The 20,000-nt window shown below is 54.3% G+C and overlaps 4 protein-coding genes across 4 annotated transcripts in view; all 4 read left to right on the plus strand.

Annotated features, from left to right (window-relative positions):
* Positions 1 to 1,914, plus strand: part of LOC119110845 (meiotic recombination protein SPO11-like) — a 4,196-nt gene extending 2,282 nt beyond the window's left edge. The window contains exon 5 of the mRNA XM_037234724.1: positions 1,879 to 1,914. Within this exon, the coding sequence (XP_037090619.1) occupies positions 1,879 to 1,914 (36 nt within the window). The remainder of the gene's footprint in view (positions 1 to 1,878) is intronic.
* Positions 1,915 to 5,788: 3,874 nt separating this feature from the next.
* LOC119110846 (uncharacterized) lies at positions 5,789 to 7,492 on the plus strand. The gene is made up of 4 exons (XM_037234725.1): positions 5,789 to 5,821; positions 6,330 to 6,563; positions 7,231 to 7,362; positions 7,472 to 7,492. Exons 1-4 carry the CDS (start codon positions 5,807 to 5,809, stop codon positions 7,490 to 7,492), a joined length of 402 nt encoding a protein of 133 aa, XP_037090620.1. The 5' UTR covers positions 5,789 to 5,806.
* An 861-nt stretch (positions 7,493 to 8,353) lies between these two features.
* LOC119110847 (uncharacterized) lies at positions 8,354 to 11,011 on the plus strand. Its single transcript, XM_037234726.1, has 4 exons — positions 8,354 to 8,371; positions 8,851 to 8,975; positions 9,423 to 9,696; positions 10,096 to 11,011. Exons 1-4 carry the CDS (start codon positions 8,354 to 8,356, stop codon positions 10,180 to 10,182), a joined length of 504 nt encoding a protein of 167 aa, XP_037090621.1. The 3' UTR covers positions 10,183 to 11,011.
* A 1,725-nt stretch (positions 11,012 to 12,736) lies between these two features.
* The window catches only part of LOC119110840 (CLIP-associating protein 1), a gene marked incomplete at its 3' end in the record, with an annotated part of 25,465 nt that continues 18,201 nt past the window's right edge, over positions 12,737 to 20,000 (plus strand). The window contains 2 exon segments of the mRNA XM_037234719.1: positions 12,737 to 12,907; positions 14,632 to 14,890. Of these exon segments, the coding sequence (XP_037090614.1) occupies positions 14,717 to 14,890 (174 nt within the window).

Raw genomic sequence — 20,000 nt, forward strand, 5'->3', positions numbered from 1 at the left:
CAAATAATTTAGTTTGCTAGCTTAGTTTTCTAAGTTATTTTCATTTTACATATGTGATTTTTTGGGACTGCCAGGAATGTCATTGGTATAACACGTTGCAGTCTTAGATGCAGTTTGCAGTATTTTACATCGTAATATCTTTTTGCGTCATGTGAGTCTAGCGCCCGGAGGAAGTAGCTGCAGTGTTTTGTTTACTGAAGCTAATTGATTTTCCCCCTGACTTACTGGCAGGAAACACGTTCTTGGCCGTAATATGACGTTCTAGGCATACATAGGTTATAAAATACATGATATAAATAAGAACTAACAGAATTACGCATTGTTACGTGGTTGTCGAACCGAAATGGAGTGATCGGGATTGACCAGATTTACTGGAACCTTTTATGCCGCTTATATTTTCACAGAGCTGTCACAATGCTCCTGTCATAACCTTTTTTCTCAGCTACCCCGGTTTTGATGGGCGTGCATTGCCTGGCTGCTTTGCGGCTTGGCGATGGTTATCACCAGATAGTGTTGTGTCCATCCACATTGCAAAACACTATATTGCACGACGATAATATTTTCAGCTAAAACAGAGCTTGGGATGTGGCTAAATTAACTGAACCACTTTGAAGTCGTTCCAAAATTCGTGGGGGGAATTTATGAACGCTGTCTTGATTAAATCTTCGGAGCGGAGAATCTCTGTTATTTGCGCACGCTATTTTTGTGTGCTGCGCTATTTTCTTGTCACAACAGTGCGGAGGAAAGAGCCGAAATATTTTCGAATATCACCGCTGAGAGCGAGGTAAAGAGTCATTTGTTACAACGATAGCAGGTTTAGTGATCCACGCGAACCCTTCTTCATATCGAGCGTGAAATGTGAATTTGAGCAGGTCGTTTTGAAGTGCTTACAAAATGGGACAAGGCGAATCTAAGGAATCGGAGCAGAACACACATCAAGGAGCGCAACATGTTAGACGAACCATTCATGGTTCTGACAGAAGTCGACGTTCGACCCCGCCCATAACTAATCCAAGGGCTCAACATCAGTCTGGAATACGAGCTCAACGCACGCCAGGAGCGTCTAGAAGCCAAGGTCAACAGCGTCCCACGACAACTCCCAGAACCTTTCCTAGAACGCGCCCTCTTCCCAACTTGCGAACACATCTGACGCCGTCCGCAACAGAAGGGCGGCAGCAGCGTCAAACAACCTCCACTGTGAGGTCGAGTCGCAGACTCCAGCAACAGTTCGCTGTTCGGCCAGCTCAGAGCCCAGGACTTCCCGGCCAAAGCTCAAACGTGCCAACACCGACTCGAAGTCTGCCGATTCCTATCAACCCGCCTAGGAGCAAGGCAAAGCCGGGACCGCCGGCACAGCTTTCAGGGCGTCCGCCCTCAAGAAGGACGGCACCTCTGTCTAAAGTTACCGCTCAGGCGACGGACAGCGACTCGGAGACGACTGAGCCGCCTGCGAAACGGGTGACGCGAAGCCGCGCCGCCCTTCAGACGGCAGAGGCCGACTCCGAGGCGGCCGGCGGCTCGGTGGCGCTGGACCAGCCGCTAGAGGGTCGGCCGGCGGCGGTGGCCGACCCGCCAGCCGAGGGCGGTGACGTCGAGCCGGACGACCTCGACAAGACGTCGGCCGAATCCGAGAGTGACGGCTCCAGCGACGACATCGACGTCGCCTCGTCCGCGGGCGAGGACGAGCTGGACGACGAGGAGGCGGACGAACTGCAGCTGGACGAGGAGGAGGCGGACCAGCCGGGCGGCACTTCGGTTGACTCTGACTCGGGCGCGTCGGCTTGTGAGCGCGAGTCGCGGCCGGCTAGCCGCGACAGCGGCGCATCGTTCCAGCTGCGCCGTACTCGCCGCCGCTCCATTCCCGTGCGTCGGCTGCAGGTCGACCCGCAGCGTCTCTCCTACATCAGCGTGTGATGCGCTGGCGGCAGGCGGATGGAGCGAAGCCGGAAGACGCACGATCCGGCACGGGAGGGACAACCGAGCCATGCCAAATTCCAGTCCGGGTCCTGCTCCGACTTCGCAGCTCGCTGGAGACTTTTGACGAGGGTAGCTGAGCGGTATGCCGGATGTCTACCTCGGCGAGGACGATGGGAAACGATCTGCACTTATCGAGCTCGAGTTGGCGAGCTCTCCCGATGATTACCTCATTGAAGGCAATGCGGATGCATTCTTTTTGCCACTAGTCATCGAAGGCTTCGCGGGTATGTGGCTTTACCACTAGCTTTGGCATCCTGAAAAGATCCGGAATGGTAGAGTTGTTGGGGTAGAGGTGTCCTAAATATTTATCGGGAAGAGGTTCGCATGGGATTTAAGAGGGGCCTGGGAGAACGTCAGGCGAAAGACGGATGTCAGGTGGGTGGGATCAAAAGTAGCTTAGGTGACTGTCCCAAAGGTAGCACTGGTTGGCTAACGGATGTGATACATAAGATGTTTTGGTGACACGTAGAGTACCTTGTGTGTAACGAAACGAGCGAAGCCAATACAGAGATGATTCACATGCTTTTTCGTTAGGAACAATTATCTCCAGTGACGAAATGCCTCTGAAAATATAGGAGAAGAGGCGACGATTGGCCATTCTGCCTCGCAGCTGCAAAAGGGCTGGTGCAACTCCCCGCTGGCATCCCCCTGTTCGAGGCTTCTCTCGAACCGTGCAGCGCGTCATAACACACTCAAAGCATAACAAAGCAAAATATTGCCCGTACGAAGTAACCCTTGGCACGCCCATCCTGCCCTCTGACATTACCTGACCTTTGGCACGGTCGCTGTCACTGGCCACAAGCCATCCCAGTCTGGAGCATATTGTATCTGAACATGTTGTAGCCCGAGCAGTGCTAAATTGAGTATTCCCATTCGCAAGGAATTTTAGATTAACGCATGGGTGACAAAAATGGATCTATGACATGCTCCCAGCATGTGGAAAAGCTCTATGCGGGCAATGATCCACGTGATCCCATGAGTGCTGAAAGGCCGGCATATATTGCATAGCATGCATTTGAGAGCACCGTCAAAAGGTGACCTGCTTCACTGGCTCTGCGACTCCGGGTCAATGCCTTTGGTCGTCACCTGCGTGGGGATCCGCTGGCCCGATGTCAATACGGTGGAGAGCGAAAAAAGAGCGAAAGGTGGCCAATAATGGGCAGATAACAGACCTATCATCAAAATGTTAATTGTTGGCCGGGTTCGGTTTTGGGACGTTGTGAGACGCTTCTTAGCCATAGGCTAAGGAAAGTCTCGAAAAATGGAGGTGCCAAAACTAATCTGGAAGCTGATGCTGTAATACGTCACCGACAAATTAATATGAATTCTCGGAAAGTGGGGTGGCATGCACATACAGGCCCGTCCTTTCCAACGCCTATTGCGGCACCAAACCGTATGTGATGGAATGGACCCGACTAAAATGCTTGCTTTGTTGTGAATATAGACATTGTTAGTATGGAGACCGAAGGTGGATGGTCGGACCGGGCAAGTTGTCCACGTGCCCCGAATGATGCCACTGTTCCTAGCTAGGACTTGTCAGGGGCATATATGTAAGGGAGCAAGCAATGCCAGAATAATAAAAAATCCACAGACCGCTGCACCTGATTCGTCTGATGCATCTTGCTTTTGACTACAGTGACTGACTGTAGTGTTTTTGGCTGTTTGACTGTACTGACCTCCCGGGATTTTCTTTGCCCCGTCGTTGTACAGCGCCTCCGCTGGTACGATATGGAGCATGTGTTTGCCAACAACACGATGCAACGCTACACATACAATTAACAACACTATGATTCTGTAGTGAATACAACTACAAGACACCTGGAGCACGCTTTCCTCTGGTCTAGATCTCCGTTCACGCACGGCTCAAATAATGTGGCGGATAACTGGTCTACCAGGAGCATAGAAATGCCAGTCCAAGTGGGAGGGCCGAATCCTATTTCCGACTTTTTCATGCATCACCGTGGAGTTAGTGTCAAACTTGAATGAAAAGTAGCGGTTTTTCTACCCACATGTCACTTGCGACTGTCATCGTACATTTGTGCGCGCTTCGGACTTTGCGACCGCCCCTCAGCTGCTGAGGCTAAATGCCCCACCCTGCCTGTCACCCTGGCACGAAGAAATGGCGCCGTGGAGAATCGAACCCATTGCCTCCGGTTTCCCTAGCGACGCAGGCCAATGTTGGCTATACACATATACACGTACTAGCCATTTGTGGATGGCAGTGCATATATACATGTCAATATATAAATGTATGCAGTCATAAACGACTTATGCATATTATACACTATACAGCATGCATGCTACCGTTAACTTTTCTTTTCGCCGGTAGTGCCCCGTGAAGAAATGCTGCGTAGGATCTGTGCAGTCCTATAGTAAATTCTCGCTGAGCTTTTTGGCTACTGCTACTGTTTGAGAAGGGTTATGAAATTTCATGAAATGTAAACATCAGTGAAAGAACCTTGCATCTTGCAGCACTGCCAGCTTTGTCTCGGCTGAGGGTGATATAATGTAGATATGGGGAAAGGGTTTGAAGGAACCGCTAAGCGGTGCATATCACTAGGTGAAGTGGCATCGTGCCGATTTCGAACATCAGCCGAGTTGAAAGGCATTGTTGATGGAAGCAATGGAGCCGAACAATAGGCTGTTATGTCATTCTACCGGCATGTATTAAAAGTGTAGCAGCTCATTTATTGCCTTGAATTTAGAGCATTTATCTATTAGTTGCGAGCATTATCCATACTCCAGCTCTTCAGACGCTGACTGCATTTGCTCGTTATCCTGTCAGATAAACGAGCATCCGTTCCAGTCCTAAGGTCATCCACCAGCTGCAAAGCAACTGGTATAGTAAATATCAAAATTCGAGGACATGACGCCGAGTACGACGTCTTTTCGCGACTCTTATTCCATCCTGTCCCGTTGGAGCATCGCTGTTGGGCCGGACAAACCGGGTGACGGAAGGTGACGGGCGTCGGCGACAAGGCTGCCCCTCCTCACAAGAATGCAGGCGTGGCGAGGCAGCACCAGATTTATGGGGGCCATTTGTAGTCCGACGCATCCGTGTGAGGAACGACCGCCAATCACCGTCTGCGCCAAGAAACATCGAGCGTCTTTGACACGTGTCTCAGCCACGGGCTCTCCGCCCAGATGTGACACAACTGGCACGAGAGTAGTGAAGAACCCGATAACTTGCCCCGTACTTTTCTGCAACTGTGTTACTGTGTATTTATCTTGGGACCATGTCTTTAGCAATAACACTACTAAATGCGAGTGCTTAGCTAGGCTTTCCGAGTCAGGTCTTGAAATGAAGTCGTTTGCTCGTGTTAAGAACAAATGCAGGTGGATCTTGTACTCTCACACATCGATACCACGATGTGCTGACTTCCGTTTTTATGTTTTTTAGACGACACTGCCCCCGAAACTGACGTGCACACATGCACATGTAAAAATATTACCCTGTCACTGCCTGCACGTGTGCATGCATGCACACGCTTGAAGTGCCACATGCGCAACATACATGCATTCATAAACAGGGCATGTATGCCGCGGATGTGGCAGTTTTCTGGCGTACATATACTCCCTCACACACGCTTGCACGAGCCCCCTGTTGTGGACCGCCGCGTGCGTTGTGCGCCGCGGAGCTGTCGTCTGACCGTGCTCGCCCTGCGGCCGCAGCAAGTACCGCCTGCTGCGGCCGGACATGGTGCAGCGGCAGGCGGCCGTCGGCGGCCAGCAGTGGAGCGGCTCCAGGAGCCTGAGCGCCCGCGTGCGGCAGTGGCAGGAGCGGCGCGCCAGCCGGCCCGGCGACGCCGTCGCCACCGGCCTCTGGGACATGGGCCGGCGGAAGGTGGGTCGACGGTTTTCGTCGCTCCCATGACCACGACAAACTTACATATGTGCAATGGTAGCACCTCCACGACACATGACCGTGGTTCGATTGTTGCATTCAAGGCGCTCGCATTCCTTTATGCGTTTTATCAGCTCCCAGATCTCTGAAAAGATATGAGGTTCTGCGGGGTCGGTAGAACTGGCTATTCATCTCACGCGCGTATTATGTCGCTGCTTATACCGCGGCCAGACTAGCGGGAAATAAGCCAAGCGTGGATTGTGTCCTATCGGTCGCATCCACTTCCTTTCCGAATGCCATTTAATCTCGGGTCGTTGTTTTCCACATGCTTCTGTTGTCGTCTCTTGCATCTCACCGTCCCTCCTGATTTTTCTCGAAGCCCTGACTTCGTTTTCCGTCGACCACCACTGGCTGTCGGGCACGCATCAGCATTCCCCCCCCCCCCCCCCCCCCCCCCCCTGTCTGCCCACCGCTCCACCCGCGGCCGACCGCTGTCCTCCGCCAGCAGAGGGCGCGTTGGGGCCAGGCGTCGCTGTCGGCGCTGCTGCCCGAAAGTGCGCCGGCGGCCGACGGCGCGCAGCACATGCAGCGCGAGCTGACGTCGCTCACCTCGCTGGAGGAGGCCGTCGCGCACGCGCCGCTCGGCTTCCGTGACGTGCACCACGTGACGGCGCTGCTGATGAGCCGGGAGCGGCGCGCGCTGCTGCTGCTCTCCGACGACCTGGAACGCAGCGTGGTCAAGGTGGGCTGCGCCGCTGGAGCCGGGCCGGGCCGGCTGAGTACGCGCGTCATCGGCGACGGGGGTGCCGAAGCGGCGCAAGCTGTCCGCGCATCTTTGTATCTGTGCTTCTAATGAGTGCTTGTCTCTGTGGCGAACGCGTGCTGTGGGCGTTAAGGCTGCTTGATTTAAAGGGTTAAAAACCATTTTCGAGTTAACTGTGTAGCTAGTTATAGTACATTCACCTGATCGGCATGCCATCTCTTTTTGCTAGCAGTTTCCATCTACGCTTTACTAAGTTGACATCTTATTGAAATGGAGTGAGCGGAAAGAGGGTGTAGACTATTGTGCTTAACAAATGTGCTCTTTTACGCTTGTCACAATATTCTGGTCTTTCAAGGAAACAAGCTCAAACAATTAAGTTGGTGAGCCCAGACAATTCAAGGCTTGCGGGCTGTAGTCCGCTTATCCTGGAGTCATGGTTTCGGCGTATGTGGCGATTTTACAAAACGCGCTACGCGTAAAATGAGAAATGCATTTTTTTGCACTTGAGCAATGTGCGACGAATATCTTCACCTCCCCCCTCCCCCCATGTCTCCCTTTCTATATGACAGCATCCCAGAAAAGCCTGCTTTCCGTACCGTGCTTACGACACCCTGTCACCGACTCGGGCTCTGTGGCTCTCCCTCAGGCCAACATGGATCTGTTCACGACCATGCGCACCATGTTCGTGGACCGGCCGCGCCAATACAGCAGTCAAGAGCGGCGCCACCTGCTGCGCCAGCTGCTGATGGCGCAGCAGGTGGGGCTGCCGCTGAGCGCGGCGCGCGGCCTACTGCGCCACCTGCTGGCGGCGGCGCGGCCCGGCCAGGCCGAGCACTGGCTTCCGGCGCTCGACCTGCTGCCCTTCTACGGCTGGCGGCGCTTCCGAGTGCTGCAGGACGAGCTGCTGAAGCCGCTGCGGGAGCTGGCGATGCTGTGCAACCGGCACCTGCGCCTGGCCGTGCTGCACGCGCTCACCGAGTACGTGCTGCGGCTGGCGCGCGACGACCTGCCGCGTGTGCGGCGGCGCGCGTTCCCCTACACCAGCAGCACGGCCCTGGCCGAGGTGAGGCGCCGCCGGCGAGCGGCGCTCTGGGCGCGGTGCGGGAGCCGGCGGCCGTGTAATGGCGATGAGGGCCAGGGGACTATGCTTATGTTTTTCGCTATCGTCCCACCTCGTCTGTGGCAATTTCCTCGTCTTACGCAGGAATGACATATTGTGTCAGATACTTACCCGTGCTGACTTTTCACCACGCGACCACTGTCGCTGTAATACGAGTATCCGTCGCAGTGCTGCGCCAAATGCACAAAACATTTTGTCTCGATGCTCAGGAGTAATCCTGCCGTTCTGCCGCCGGCAGGGCCTCGCCTTTTCCTAACCATGTCCCTGCCGCCCGGTACCTCGATCTGAGCAGGAGTCGTTGCGAGCACTCCCAGCTCGCCACTTGCTCCCACACTACACTCGTGACACTAGCCTTCACACCACACCCCACCGCATCGTACTACACTGCTTTTCACTTTACACCACATTGCGCTATACTTTACACTACACTACGCTATACACCAACACTACACTACATTCCACGCCGAGCAGCGCGCGCGCCTAACCGCAGCGCGCCGGCGGTTTCAGGTGGCCGAGTCGTCCGACCCGGCGGCGGACGTGGCGCGCGTGGCGGAGCATGTTGCGCTGCTGTGCCAGCAACTGACGGCCGACGCGGCGCCCACCAACCTGCTGCGCGCCACACTCGACTTCTACATAGAGGTCAGGCGAGATGGCGACGCGCGGACAAGCACGGCCGGAGCGCGGGCGGAGGGCGGTGTACTGTCGCTGCGGGGGTGGGCTGGGCGACGCGGGGTGTCCTTTCGACGCATCAGGGACGACGGGGACGTCGTCGTGAGGTGGAACTTGTCGGACCATACTTAGAACACCTGATGGTACTTCGAGTCTCGTGTTGCCATGGCTACCGATGTTTAAGCGAACCGTGTACGAGATGACAACAACGAGGCAGGCCACACTTAGCGACCGCTGGTTTAAATAAAATAGATTATGTTGATTTGACTTGATCAGTACCCAGTACATCTGGTGCGTTGGTACCCGCCGCTGAACTTTATGCAGATTATAGCGCCTTGACCCCGACGTTTGGAACAGCTGACGACGCGAGCGTGTTATATGCAGATTGCGCTGCACAAACCCCGACGCTGGGATCAGGGGACAACGCGAGCGTGTGTGGAGCCGGACCACCGATGAGGTTTCCCGCCCACCCGCCAGGTGTCACCGGTACTGCTGGAGAACGGCGTGCCCCTCGTGCCGTACATCCGCAGCGACGTGCTGTACCGGATCGTGCTGGGCTCGGACGTGCTGGCGCTGCACAAGCTGCTGCTCGTGTTCTCCCGGTAAGTGACGGGCCGCGCCGGGTGGCGCTGTCGACTCGGCTGTGCGCATCGGTGCTCGCCGTTGCGCCCCAGCGCTCCGGCCGGGCGCGGTGGGCTGCGTCCGGCGGGCCAGCGGCCAGCGTACGCCGGCCATTGTCGTCCCTTTAGACCGCGGGACGGCGCGCTCGTCGCCAGAGATCGTCCTGACAGAGGGAGGAGGTAATGTGTTGTGCGGCGGTCGTCATTGGCCAGCGGACGTCTGCCTTCGTGGCGTGCTGCGTCGTCTGGCACTGGGCTGGGTAGCGCATTGCTCCGTTTCGTCCTCTAGTCGACGTCAAGGCTCTAGACAGTGCTGCTGTGTTATCAGTGGGGCCCAACGCCGCGGCTGCCTCCACCGTCTCACCGTCAGGTGCCGGGGCCTGTCGCAGCCACCACAGCCATCCTCACCCTCCGCCGTGCCGCCGCCAGGTACGGCCGGCTGTCGCAGCAGCTGCGGCGCATCCGAGACACGCGGACGGTGACGCGCATGGCCGAGTTCTCGTCGCGCTCGCTGCGCGCGGCCACCGCCTCGGTCAACGACGTGGCGTGGCTGCTGTACGGCCGCAGCAAGGGCCGCCTCTGCCAGCACCAGCCGGCGGCGGTGCGTGCGGCCGTTCGCGGGCTGGCTGAGGACGCCTTCCTGCTCAACCACCCGGCCTGCCTCAGCTACCAGCTGCTGCATGGCCAGCGGGTGGACCGAGAGGTGAGGCGGGGTCCGCAGGGCGGGAGGGGGAGCCTAGATCAGGCGCCTCAGACTGATGCTCGGTAGCACAAACGGCGCCGAACGGGACATTCTGGGCGGGAAACTGCACCATGTGGGCAATGCGCTCATTTATTTTCTCTGCCACTATTTTTCCATTCATGTGATTATGTGAGTGTTCATTTCTGTGGTGGTATGTTGCAGCAGTTATGATGATTGGGATTCGTGTTCTTTGACCTGCAGCAGTACCCGAAATAAACTACTGACGAATGAAAAAGCCGAATATTGATGGTGCACAGCTTACAAGGAATCGTTCGACGATTTGCACTCGCACGAAGCCATCATTCTCATGTTACGGTTCCGTCAAGTCACCGTACTGAACGCAGCCCTATCTCGTTGCAGGACACGGGCAATGTGGATTCGTTCGTGGAGACGCTCACTGACAGCGGGCTGGTCGGCTTCGGTCTGTTCAGTGACGAGTACCACTAGGTGGCCGATATTGTGGCTGCGATCAGCGAAGATGGCGGAGATCTTGGATGGTGTCATGCATTAGTGTACAACCTGGTGAAAACCCGGCGGTGCTTTCAACAGCGCAAGCCCCCGTTCAAATGTGTGTTTCGTATTCTTCTTGACGCAGATTAACGCACTAGTTTTAGCCGTATTATCTTCACTCGCAGCGTGTCAGCAAGCCTGTTCGCCGTGCAAGGTGCTCCGCGGCACTGCTGGGTTTGGTATTGGTGTGCTCGCTCGGCGTACGTGGGAGAACATACCGGCTGTGTCCGGCCCCATCCCCCGACCGCCGGCGGCGTCACCGTTCTCACTTGACTTGCACTCTCCCGGTGCTCTGTAAATAGGTGGCGAATGAGTGGCGAAACGTCCAGTGCCGTGACTACGCTAGTGCGTCGATTGCGCGAGCGTAACTGACGCTCGTTTGCTGTCTACGTCGTAGGATGCAGCTTTCGTGCAGATGCGATGTTTTATGAAAATGTCATCATCTGATTAGGAAGTGTGTGTGATGAAGCAGACTTTCCGCTCTGATGCATCAGCTGCGATGAATGTTGGACATACTGAGATCACCCAGTAACACACAGCCTGCTAGATTTCAGTGCGTAGTTTCGCAATGGAAATGGGAGGGAGCTGAAGAACTCATTGGCGGTGGTGAATGTGCTGTTCCACTCATAACTCTGTGCTGCTCTACAAACCAGCGCTTGACGTGCATTTTTAGCCAAATACAGGCTGTTTTAGGTCAGAGAAGATGCTACTAACCATTGGCAGAAATGTTGCCAGACTTGACATTTGAAATACACCGTGATTAGCATTCTTTTTCAACCTTCCATGGAAACAATCACTTGCTGTAGCTCGATGTACTTTGCACGACACACATAGCTGCACCAACGCACCATCTACGCTACCTAGCACGAATTTGTCTGCATAAGCAACGAACTTACACCCGTCCTTACCAGATCGACTATCTAGGGCGAGCTAAGGGCGGTGGTATCCAAGGTATTAATACATTGAGACCCGCAAAAAACGCAAGGGCGTTACTGCTTTTGACTCCGGGGAAGCCCAGGAGACACTTAGGAGAGGAAAGGGACGGCTGCTAGCTGTGCGGAGGGGAAAGGCTACGCATTCGGGACGCCAAACGCTTGCAAGTATGGGATCGTCGCTGACGCTAGTGGCGCCGGCATGAAAGTTCCACAAGAACATTCTTATTGTCATCGATGATGCCCCTTCCTGCATAGCGTGCGTGAGCGCGAATAGCGTAGCGTTTTTCCTACGCATACATAGGACGAAAGTAACGTCACAACATGCAACTTTTCAATCTGTGTAAATGCAGGACGATGTAAATATTGATAGTTCTAAGGGATTGCAGAATATTGCCAATTTTGCGCGCTGCTTCGACACGAAGTACCGGAACATCAGGCAATGTTGTGCAAGTTCGAAGCTTTTAACCTGATGGTTGATCACTCATGACGTCTTGCTCGAGGTCATATTAGTACCAATACATACATCTGCTCAAAAGTGACAACCAACGCGCATTGCATCACTGAAGAGCATTGCTTTTGTAAACGTCAGACCATCTAAGGTCGAGCTCTGTCAAACTTTGACTTTTGTAACCAGAGTTCACCTTGAGGTCATGTAATTTAAAACTTAATGCCACATACTGTACGATAAGAAGCGTTTCCCTGTTTTTCGCATTGGTGGGCTTGTTTCCTTGATGTTGCAGGACAGGCCAAATCAAACAGTAGCCTTTACCACTTTGAACCGACATCACATATCATTGATCACATCTGTCGATGCCCACTGTTGTCCATCTGATAGAAATGGTCATAACCACCCATTTGATGATCCATTTCCGGGAGCTATACAACGCTGCGTTTCACATTATCGTAACATGCTTAATTTTTTATGTAACAGAAAGGGGTATAAAGTGGTAACTCAACCCCTATCACTCAGTCGACTTGCCAAAGGCCACATTCACCGGGTCAGTCACACCTTTCCGACGAAGGTTGACCGGAGCTTCCTGACGCTGTCTTCCTTGTGGCTCCAACTCGTTTAGTTTTCAAGATCGAAAGTGATATTAAATCCTTTGGGGTCCTCCCGCCTCTTGAGACAACGTTGCCGGAAGTTAAGTCAAAACCTCGCAGGGATGTTGCGGTCCAAGGAACGAACAATCCCAAATGTGATATGTGCATCAAAAGAGTATGCCACAACTTTTGAACCTATCAACTGAAAATGCTAAGTTAGTTAACAATCTGACGGAGTCAGAGGGACGTGATTGGCTGACTGGTGCGTGCTCCCCAAGCAAATATTTGCTGACTGCAAGGGTTCTTCTGCTAAGGTCCGCATAACCATATGCATTAACTTCCTTCATATACCAATGATGAATGATCTTCTGTTTGACGCTTATGTCGGAATATAGGCTTTGCTTTCGTCTAGCAATGTGGGAGACTAAATGCGACTGTACTTTAGACATACACTGACCTCTCCAACCAACAAACCAACCTTGCCTTCCAAGGCCATGTCAGTTGTGAATGCTTCTCGGAGTGTGTTGGGTTGGGGCGCGTGTTGACGGCGGCGTGAGATTAAGGTGGTTGTGAGTTTTGTGCGAGTGTTATTGCTTTTGATTGTGATTGCAATGAAGAAAACTGAGGAAATGAACAATTAGGGATCTTACAACACGGCATATTTAAGTTGATAGGCTGGTGTGAAGGTAGGTATCCTGACGTCAGTGGCTTCCTGCCCAATTGAGAATGATACGCCACGTGTGTAAATGTGATGATCTTAACATATTTAAGTCAGGATTATTCATCCGAATTTCATACAGCAGAGAAATCTGGGTTTGAGGAGGAACTTCAACGATCACCTTAATTTTTGCGCACAGGTGGTGGATCAAGCTTAGTCCTTACATTTGTTATCTTGGATTTGTACATAAATCCAGCGTTGGGGTGATACGTGCATGGAAACACTTGTTGGTACATATCAACAACCTTTTCCCAATAAAACTGATGTGCTGATAAGCTTTTCCCAATAAACCTGATGTGCTGATGGCTGATTGCAGCCTTTTGTCAACTTTTGTTTTTTCTTAGATAAGATTTCATGTCCACCTACCTGAACACCTATGTTAGAAAGGAGTCAGCAACATTGATGTGCACTTGCATTCATTTTTGCTCACATAGCTTGAAATGAATGTGAAGCATGTTTTGAAGGTTTGTGGGAACACCTTACATCAATGAATGGCTTTTAAGCAGGAATCTAGGCAGGGTTTTTTATAGATTGACCTGTGTTGTTTGATTTGAATATACTTCTGTAAGGCAGTGCATGCCATTTATTAAAGATAATAATATCTATCTAATATATGCAGTATGCATATACTAACCCTACCAACAACCATCTGCAGAACTTTTTGATTTGAGAGGCCTGCCTAGCCCCCCTCTCCAACATTGGGTTACCTTCCTCAATCACAGCTTAACCCCTCTGTTATGATACAAATGGGAGGGAGAGACAGATAATATTTCTGTAGCTCAGCGGCATTCCAAATTGTAGTTTCAGCATTTGTCCCCCTAATACCTTTGAAAAGCTTACATCCCTACCAGCAACATCAGCATGATTTTCAAAAATGCCTTGAAAATTTACTGACACAGTAAAACCACCAGAGTTCATGATATAGCAGGTGGTCCAAAATAATATTGTATGACATGGTTTGAGATTTCTACCATGAACTTCCATAATGATATTGATAAGTTATGTGACAAATTGATCTGTCACAAGTGGTAGGCAGTATGACTGTCACAAGTTTTTTACTACCTTATTAAGATCTGGCATTTGAATGGCAGATAACCATCATCATTTGCAAATATTATTCAGGTGTGTGATTAGGGATGTTTGTGTGCATGCTATTGTAGGACTGCTACCATTCTTTTTTATTTCATAGTGCAGTAAAGCTGGTCTCTATATTCATGAAAAGTGCATTAAAATGCCAGCTTTTGGGAACCATTGAACACTGGTACTTTATTGACATCATGCCTCTGCAAGTGAATAAGATCGCCATATAATGATGACATGCAATGCATGCCCAAGTCAGTCAATGTCAATAAGACCAGAATGTTATTTACATCAGGATGAATATATCAATGCATCAATAGTCTATCCTTGCTCATATTAATGCCAAACAGCATGCATGTAAGACCAGTGGTCTTTGCCAGATTGGCTGAAATCTGAATTGCAATTCTTTCTGTCAGAGAAGTTATATCATGAGTAAAAAGCATGTCCATTGCTCCTTAATAACAATAATTTGAATGTGTGAAGTCTGCATGAACAGTCTTCATGGTCAGCCTCTGCAAGATCATATTCTGACCAAGCCCAGTCCTTGCTACCACATCTGACAATGCCCTGTTGCATGGTCTGCTCTTCTCATGCTCGTCCTTGTCTCCACAGCATCTGGAGACAGTGGAGGCAGCATCAGTGGTGCGCACGACTGTATCGACGGCGCGCCCGGCAGGCCGCCCTCCACTGCTCCGCCATGTCCCAGATGGACCTTTTCCTGCCGCTGTTGGCCACCACTGACACCAGGAAGAAGCTCTCTGTCAGCAATGATATTGTCAACTACTTGGAGTTGTCCAACGACATTGATTGTGAAGACATTGGTGCTTTCATTGATGGCGTTATCCCGTGGACGAATCAGAGCAACTTCAGGGTGAGTATGCTGAATCTTCAGCCATGTGCATATGCAGGCATTGTTTATGCATGTCTAAGGTATCCACATGAACTAAATCGATGCCACTACAGCTCCTGCATCCCATGTCACATAGGATTTTCCGGTTTAGTTTTGCCTGAATGGTTGGTTGATCGACCGAGGTTGACCGATCCAGGAGGTTTCTTCGCCTAGGTTGTCGGTGGCGCCGCGCCATGACCTTGTCTGTAACGCGGTCGGCTCTGGTGGACCTCTGGGAACTCGCCGGGATTAGCTGTCCGCTGCCGGCTCTTTTCTGAGAAAGCCTCAGCCCCGGGATTTTCGCTGCGTGAAAACTGGCCGCGTCAAAAACAAAAAGACCATTCATACTGCGTGGGCAGAGGCGCGTCAGTCGCCACCGCACTGGAGACGGCTGTCTGTGCCTGACCCAGTCTGCGGTCACCGCCCGCCCCGCGCTGGCCTCGGCGGCCCGGTGCCGGCGCCGCCAAGGCTGGTGGTGGCTCGCGTGCCGGCGGTGGGCCGAGCCCCCGGTGCCCCGCCCCCTTGCCCCGCCGCAGCCCGGCTGGCCCGCCCTCCTGTCGTCACCGCCGGCGCGCGCCGTGTGCGGAGCGGGCCTCGGCGCGGCCGAGGGACTCAGGTGGCAGCTGCTTTTGGGGAGGCTCGTTCTTGGAAGGGAATACTTCGGGAGACTAGTTGCTGTCTCGAAGGTCATCGATATCATACATGCTTGTTGCTCGCAGCGTGCAGCCATCAGATAGAAGTTTGGGCTTGGCCGTCCGGTCATGGCAAGCACGCGATAATGGTGGGCTATATCTTGTGATTGAAACACGTGACCACCTCAACGGAAGATCATGGATCGTATGCTAAAACAAACATGTGAACAAAACCGTTCGATACAGAGTCATTACCAAACCCCGCTTTCCCTAAAAAAGAACTGAATCGGGTTTTAGTGCGTGGTGCACGGGTGCACCACGCTTCAGCCCTGGTGCAGATCTCACCCGCTGCAGGGTGGGGTGGGCTGGTGCTCGTGCGTGCAGTTTCAGACCGTCTGACCATGTGCCGACCGATCCGGATAGCCGGGCTTGCAGCCGGCTAGCGCTGACACGGTGTGCTGCAGCGCGCGGCCAGCCACATCCACGCCGCGGTGGCTCCCTTCCCCTCCGAGAGAAGGCGTTGGATTGACCTGGTTTGTGTCGATCGGGGGTATTGCTGCATACATGTGCATTTTGCAAGGAGAGCAATTTTTGGATATCCATGAGGTTTCCGCCAGGCGCAAACTCGCGCACTTCGTGCTCAAGGGACATGCCGAACTGTTCGATTCTTGCTCATAGCAACAAATACCGACTACACTGAACATGTGTCGTCATGTTAAGATAGCGTTCACAGGGATCAGCTGTAATATACATCAAGCACAAGTGTGCTGGATTACTCGAGATGTCCAAGAAAGGGTTGAGGAAGGGAGGAGGGGGGGGGGGGGGGGGGGGGGGAGCTACACGGAGGGTAGGCGAGTGGCAGCGCTCTACCGCGCCCGGCGGTGGGGCGGAAGACAAGGGCTTTGCCGTAAAACACTGTCCACTGTGCGAGTGCCTACAGACACAGCCTCGTCAAGCAGCCAAACGGTGCGGAGTGTGTCAGATGCCCCCGGGCCAGTGGAGAGAGGGCTATACTCTCACGGCTGAAAGGCGGGCGTACGGATTAGAGGGACTTGGGAGAAGCGGAGCTGGGGACGCGCTGGAGGTGGAGCTGGGGACGTGCTTGAGGTGGAGCTGTGACTTGTTGGGGCAGAGCTGGGATTACGCTAGAGGTGGAATTGGGTGCGTGGTGAAGGCGGTCACTGACGTGCTGGAGTGGGGGCTGGGGACATGCTGGAGTCAGGACTGCCTTTATTGGATGATTCAGATCAACCTGGTGCGTAGTCAACAAATACGGGTCATTGATCGCAGCTGTTCGCACCGTTACTCTGCTGCCGGGCATCGAACGCACAGCACAGTCGAAATCCCTGGTCTGCCCTCGTCTGTGCTTTTAATTCCCTGCCCTTCCCGGTGTCTTTCCGGGGTTCACTTGAACGCGGTTGGGACGTATTGACGTACGGAACGTTTTTCTAAACATGGCCGTGTTACATTTGTTCGGCATGAGACTGCTACAGGTCCAACACCTGTCGGTTGCCATGGCAGTTCATGCATGCTTACCCAGCCGATGCACACATTTGTACAGTGTCTAGCGGAAAGAACCGCGACTTGTTATTTGGACCATCGTGTAGTCGGAACAAGCATTTATGTATGTTATGGTATATGTGCATTTTGATATAGTTATAGTATTACAGTACAATCTTTTTGTATTCATATCGTGATTATTGATTGCACCGAAGTTTATCATAATCATGGTTAACAGAGCCTCTCCCGCAACATCCAGACCGCTCTTTGCATATGACCGCATGTTTTATGGTTGGGTTTGGCCCAGGCCGTTGGACAGCATTGCATGCATCATTAAATCCCGATATGGCGTCGTGCATGCCTGTCGTCCCGTTCTGCTGTGCCGGCCGCTTAAGGCAAGAGTACGGCCAGCACAGCTCATGACATTTCCCAGGTGAATATCCCGTACGACTGCAGCCGCCATACGCATTGGCCTGTGCTCGGATGATTGACCTCTGACGTGTAGCGTCGGTACTGAATTCACTGATCCCACTGGGTGGACCCAGTGTCTGCATACAAAACCGGGTGCAACGATACTGTCGTTCATTTTCCAAGCCTGCAACAGTGCCTACGTTTCAAAGACGCTGGCTGACGGCGACGATGACGTGTCGCAAGGCTCCAGCATACGCTGGTGACGGCTGAGTACTTTTCAAGGCTCTCGAAATCTTATCAGGAGCCACAGTTGTCGGCGGCGCTTTCGCGGGCCTAAATAATTCAGATGGGATAATGCCCAACGCCCACGCAGGGTCGGTTCTCGTCTGATCCTGTGGCCCATGGACGTTGTCACGACGACTGTACCGGCGAACCAGCGCTCCATAACAGGGTTGCTCTGTGATGTGCTCCGCGTGCATAAAAAGCCTATTCGTCGGTACGGTTGCCGCCGCACCCTCAGCGTTGCCCCGCACTGCCAAGCCGGAGGCCCACTTCGCACCCCACACCCGCCGGTCCCGTCGGCGGCCAGCTTCCGGACCCTGTGCAGGGGCCGTGACGGTCGGCGGGGATGCGAGCGCGCCGCACCGGCTGGCCCCGGCTCCCAGCGGTGACGTCATTGCCAGGCAGCGCCTTCTCCTCCCCGATGTTCGCTGTCGTGGGCCACGTCCAGTCGAGAGCCAATGCTGACAGGCATGGGAGGGGACGTGACTTGACCATGCCCGCAGCCCTCGCCGGCGCCGCCTCCGCGGTCGTCCCAGTCACCGGGGTGCAACTGCGGGTGCCAGCGCTGTCGGCTGCGTCAGACGGGTGCCGCGGGCCGGTTACGGTCGTCCGCTGTCGGCGGCGCTCTCCGCGCGTCCGCCCGGAGCCGGCGCCGCCACGCCACGCCCACAGGCCGCCGAGCGGCACGTGACGTCACGCGGGCGCGACCCGGCGGCTGATGAGGTCATCACGCCTCGAATGGACATGCAGAGAGCGGCGCGGCGCCGGCCGAACCCGTTGTCGGGGGAGGGAGCGGTCTGTTTCCCCGATCCACCCGGGTCGGCTGGCCGAGCGCTCGAGCGTCTTGGACGGCGATGTGAACTTGCGTGGTGCGGTGGCACTGTGTGCTGGACGGTTGGGTGGCCTCGCGTTTTTCTCCTCCTAAAACTGGGCAGTGGGACGTCTTTATCGTGTAGCGGTTTTGTCTCTGCCGCAGAAGGCGACCAAACATGGGTGGAGCGCGGAGCCCGATCGTCTAATCGGAGTCGGTTGCTCCCTGTTTGGTGCTGTCCGTGGCCGGCAGGCCAGCCGCGGGCGCCGGCCGCCCGACGCGTGGCGCCGAGCGCCGTCGCCCGGCGTTGTTTGGCGGCGGCGGCGGCGGCGGCCTCTCCGGCCCACATCTCTGCCGTCAATTGGAGCCTGTCCGCCCACGGCGCGGGCGGATGACGGGCGTGGGTGGCCGCCGATGTCGGGCGCACGGCGCCCTGGATCGCCGACATCGCCCGGCGCAGACGGGTCCGCGGACGTCCGTCGGCACGACTAGGGTGGATGGGGCGGCGCTGAAGGGACCACGACGTGGCTTCGCACCGGCTGTTGCTTGTGTAAGTCGTTTGCCATCGTAGCTTGGGACGCTAGCCATACTTTTAAGGTAGACCGTTCCGTGTGCCATAGGGCCATGTAGTTTCAGCGCTCGAAAGCTGAGATAATCGATCAGTCAAGCCTGTCAGTGCGTGTGCATGCGTTGGTCGGTGCACCGGACTCGGATCAAACCCGGGCCTCAAGCTCGGGTTGTGCTCCGTGACCTCTGCTGGCTCGGCTGCGCTCCTGCGGGGCCCAGATCGGGCGGTGAACACGGCCGCCCTTGTCTGGGCGCGTGCGTTGGTCGGTACCCAGCAGGCAGACATCCGGGCGGACGCGCGTCTGGCCGCCGCCACCACCGCCGCCACCACCCGGGTCGGTCCGCTTTCTCCCGGCGCGGCCTGGCCTGGCGCGCCGAAACGCAGCGGCGTCGGCGCTGGCGCTGTTTCCGATCGGTTGGGGCGGTAGATAGGGGAGCGGGTGTGATAAGGAGTCGGGCGTGTGTGTATGTGGGGGGGGGGGGGGGGGGGGGGTGAGACTGTACTGAGCCTCGCTGCGTGGCTGTACAGAGCCGCGGCTCGCCGGCCGCTCTCCACCGTACGCCTGGTGCGCTGGCTGTACTGCGGTTAGCCCCAAACCGGTCCAGCAACTCGAGGATTTTCGTCTAATCGTATGACAGCGCACTGGTTCTCCTGCTGCCTTTCAACGTAGGCCAACCTATCTAAAACGTGTGCCTAAACTCGCCTTAAATCCATGGAACTGGGAGGTATAAAGACGAGATGAAAGGTACCTTTCCGTCGTCTTCAGACAGCTACCTGCCGGCGATGGATAAAATACATTGGTTGGCTGCTACCAGTGCCACCTGCTTACGACAGTCTTTGTAGCTCGTTTGCATTAGAACGATGCTTAGCATTCCAGATCCATCTGTT

Source organism: Pollicipes pollicipes, unplaced genomic scaffold, assembly GCF_011947565.3.
Source record: "Pollicipes pollicipes isolate AB1234 unplaced genomic scaffold, Ppol_2.1 Scaffold_7241;HRSCAF=8664_pilon_pilon_pilon, whole genome shotgun sequence".
NCBI classification, from domain to species: Eukaryota; Metazoa; Arthropoda; class Thecostraca; order Pollicipedomorpha; family Pollicipedidae; genus Pollicipes; species Pollicipes pollicipes.